Source organism: Empidonax traillii, unplaced genomic scaffold, assembly GCF_003031625.1.
Source record: "Empidonax traillii isolate 1590-97213 ecotype Southwest subspecies unplaced genomic scaffold, ASM303162v1 scaffold165:size1224784, whole genome shotgun sequence".
In the NCBI taxonomy this organism is placed as follows: domain Eukaryota; kingdom Metazoa; phylum Chordata; class Aves; order Passeriformes; family Tyrannidae; genus Empidonax; species Empidonax traillii.
The window spans coordinates 907,198-911,036 of NW_020955358.1; the positions used below are offsets into that span (position 1 = coordinate 907,198).

General features: G+C 37.0%; 1 protein-coding gene across 2 annotated transcripts in view; it reads right to left on the bottom strand.

Annotated features, from left to right (window-relative positions):
- The window catches only part of SEH1L (SEH1 like nucleoporin), a 14,268-nt gene that overhangs the window by 7,346 nt on the left and 3,083 nt on the right, over positions 1–3,839 (bottom strand). For both annotated transcript variants that reach the window (XM_027885350.1, XM_027885351.1), the window contains exons 3-4: positions 2,629–2,775; positions 1,225–1,436 (exon numbers count right to left, since the gene is read on the bottom strand). In XM_027885350.1, the coding sequence (XP_027741151.1) occupies positions 1,225–1,436; positions 2,629–2,775 (359 nt within the window). The remainder of the gene's footprint in view (positions 1–1,224; positions 1,437–2,628; positions 2,776–3,839) is intronic.

Genomic DNA, 3,839 nt, shown 5'->3' on the forward strand with positions numbered 1-3,839 from the left:
CAAATGATTCCACAGAAAGTTCACCAAGCAGTTTTTAAATTTAAAACATATTATCTATAGAAAAACCCCAAAAGAATAGCAAAAAAATACGACAAGGGAAAACATCACAAGGAAACAAGTTAAGTGCTATTCAGAGTTACCAGTATCTCCGCTCTGATGTGTTGAAATCCCACTTTATACATTCACTACAGTGAAATCATTAGGAAACATTACCTGGCAATTCGAGATAATGTTCCCAGAGAGTAGGGTTGATTCTATATATGCATGGTGCAGTCTCATATTTGACACAAGTTTCATGGCAGAGTCTGCACTCTTTGCAGTGCTTTTGATGACTGATTTAGTGTCATTTTGTTCAGGTTTTGGAACACAGCTTACACAGGCCAAATGTATATGAATTATGGTTTTTAAATCAACTTTTAACCCTATTCCATGCATTAAAGGGAAAGCCTGTATGTACTCTGAACCTCCAGCACAGACTGCTACTAACGAATAGAAAAATAAGTGGATCAGCAGGACACAACACTATGTCTACAGGGGAAGCAATTAAGTGCTTTTGGACAAACAGAATCCAAAGTAGTTCAGCCTTGAAAGGTTTTTCCCTCCCCTTGCTGGGGGAGGATATGAGACAGGAAGCAAAGGAGAACCTCTGCATGCAAGTGTTCTTTTGGATGGGGAATACCCAACTGGACTCCCCTCTGATTCCATCCAGTTCAAGGTTAAGTACATCATGGAGCCCCTGAGGACAAGAACTAAAAGAACAACTCTTGGGCTTCATATGTGTGCTAGCAAGACTCTTGTGGATCCTTTTACTCTACTGCACTGGCAAGGGTTCATGTGCTTCTTGGGAGTTTTCAAAATTATTATCTATTGCAACACCATTCCAAAGGAAAGAAGACAGGAATTGTTCCTTTACAAACACTTTCTTTTATCAAAATCCCATTTAAGTTTTATGGGATAAATAAAAAGCACTCTGTAGCTCTTTAGCTTGCTACTTGCTAAAAATAATTAAGCTGGGAATATTTCCTCACAGAGCACAGGAGGACTTTTTGTAACACTTCTCTGGCTCTGCCAAACTTGTTTTACTAAAAGAAATTGCAGCAGAAAGTTTCAGATGTACCCAAATGTACACTCAATCTTCTCCACAGTATTTATTCCACAAAAATTCAGAACTCACTCCTCTGCTTAAGCAGTTGTAAAGCAAAACCTATAGTTTTAATAACATACCTTGAAGGATTCCAAGAAATACAACTGCAGCTTAGCTTACACGAAATTTCATGCTGCAGTGACCACTGACTGAGATTCATCACATCTGGAGCTTCATAAATCCTTACAACTCCATCTGCTGAACAGGTTGCTAACATAAGACCCATATGCTTGGGAGCAAACTTCACATCTGTAACAGATGTCCGACTGTCCACTAGAGTGGTCCTCTTGACCTGCAAAGAAAAGCAGAGATTCTTCAGAGAAATACTAGAAATTTCCATCAAAAGTTTATTCCCTAAGGAAGGCTAAACAAACTCTGCAAACATCATTTCATAGGATGACTAACATCTTCCATCAAGAACTTCAAAAAAAAAAATTACCTTTGTACACCAACGAATTGGAGAAATGACAGATCATCATTACAATGTTGCAAATTTAAGTATCAAGACATACGTCACTGTAATATCAAACTTCTGATGCCAAAAAGAGTTGTTTAGATTATGCTCTTCAAGAAAAGAAAAAAAAACACCACCATGCAACATAAGCACAAAATACAAAAGTACTGGCCAGAGGCAGTTGCAAACTATCCTCTTCATTCATGCTGATGACAACATTAACTGCCCTGACTAAGAACGCCACATTCTAAATTCAGCACTGTTCAAGTTTATCATGGATTTTTCTCAACGAAGCACCGCAATAAATGCTTCTGATAAAGTAACGGGTGAATGCAGCAGGCATTGGATAGGAAGATTAGCTAAAGAGGAAAAAATTGTAAACATTTCTTTTTCAAGTTGTCTCCTCTCCTGCCAAGACAGCCTTCTGAGCCTGGTTTGAGCTGAAAACCACAGATCACAACTGCATACAGAAGTGAACTTTCATATCCTACCGGGTGCCAACAGCAGTCTTGACAACCCAACTCCTCACAATATGTGTTTAAACATTAGAAAACTTTAGTAGAAAGAAGAAAACTGCAGATATTTTAACAACTTAAAACACTAGAGGCAGGAATAGTATTACACATAAAGCATAGCTGGAAAATAAGTCTGTTTAGATCTAAAATTCCCATGATGAAATGCTATCCTGAAAGTCTACTTCTGAGCAAAATTTTTTATTTCCCAAAAAACCCTCAGTCTATTGTTTGAAAGAAAAAAGAAGACCAGCATGAGACAGTTTTGAATGAGCTCTTGTCAAAGAACTTAAATTCTACTGTAGATGGAAATTCATGTTTGCAAGTTGTTTGCCAGGGAACACCTTATTATGAAACACCAATAACAGTGACATTAATTGGCCTGAATGTTGCCATTTAGCTGTTTTGCCCAAATGTTTTAAAAATACTTACTTTATGTTGGAATATTGCCACAAATGAACAAAACATAGGCTAAATCGGGAACGCTTTATACTAACAGAAAAAAACTCAGGTCTCACCCAGTGACTCTGGCCTCGGAGTTTATCATTTGACTCTCCCACTATTTCTTCCCATACAGCTGCTGTTCTGTCGAAAGAGCAGGAAACCAGGACCTGCCCAAATTCAGGATGTGCCCATGTCACACGCCACACAGATCCACTATGGGTCTGCAAGAGAACATCAAAACACTGTAGAGAAGCATACTTACTGCATTAGTCCAACAGACCGTATTTTTATCACCTTCTGCCGAAGGGAATTCTAGGAAGTACTAAAACTGTTCCTTTGAAAGCTCTGTTCTTTTATACCAAGTTACACAGCAGTCGTTGGATTTATTTCAACCAGCACTGTAAGGTTTTGTTGCTATAATAAGTGTTTAGAAAGCAATTATTACAAGCGTTTTTCAAAGCATTATTTATTACCACTTTAGGTTCCAAACTAAGATTCTGCCTTCATGCAAAAAGTTGTGCATTGTTTTCAGACAATTTTCAGCCATTACCATGCTTACTTCTAGATTGCCTATACTTTTCAAAAGCATATGCAGAGCATTGCTTATCTTCTTCTTAATATGAAGCTCCTCTTTCATACCTATTCAATCTTCTTTTCTTAAGAGAAGGTAAATTCAAAAGCTTTATTTGCATTTCTATTTACAGGAATGAATGCACCATGGTCCAAATAAATACAAATTTAAGGACAATTCAGAAGCTGAATGCACAAATTATCCAGGTGAAGCAGTGTCTCTATATGAGTTCTCAGAAAGGTTTTGGAGAAAAAAAAACAACAGAGGTCAGATGTTGTAACATTTAATAGCATGACCTCTTCCTTTTTATTTTTCCCCTTTTCTAAGTCTTACTATATGCAAAAAGGAAAATATTTAATTAAACACAAAGGTACTGTTTTACAACTCCCTAAACACCAATTACTGTTATGTTTACTGATACCAAAGTCTGACAACATAACAAACTACAGAAGACTGCATGTTAGCCTCTGCTTTAAATGAGAGGCATTAGAGATGTTTTATAAAAGCAGAGAAAAAGTATTTTATGCGAGACATACGGAATCTACAAAAACCGAAATTATTTCTACTATATAAGTCAGCAGAAATGAAGCATGTTTCTTCAAAAACAAAGGAGAAATTATGGTTATGTCTGTGTAATTTTTTTAAATACAAACCTTCCAGCTGGCAGTGCAGTGCCAATCCCCATTTTCACTTTTGTCCCAGACCTATTGAGAA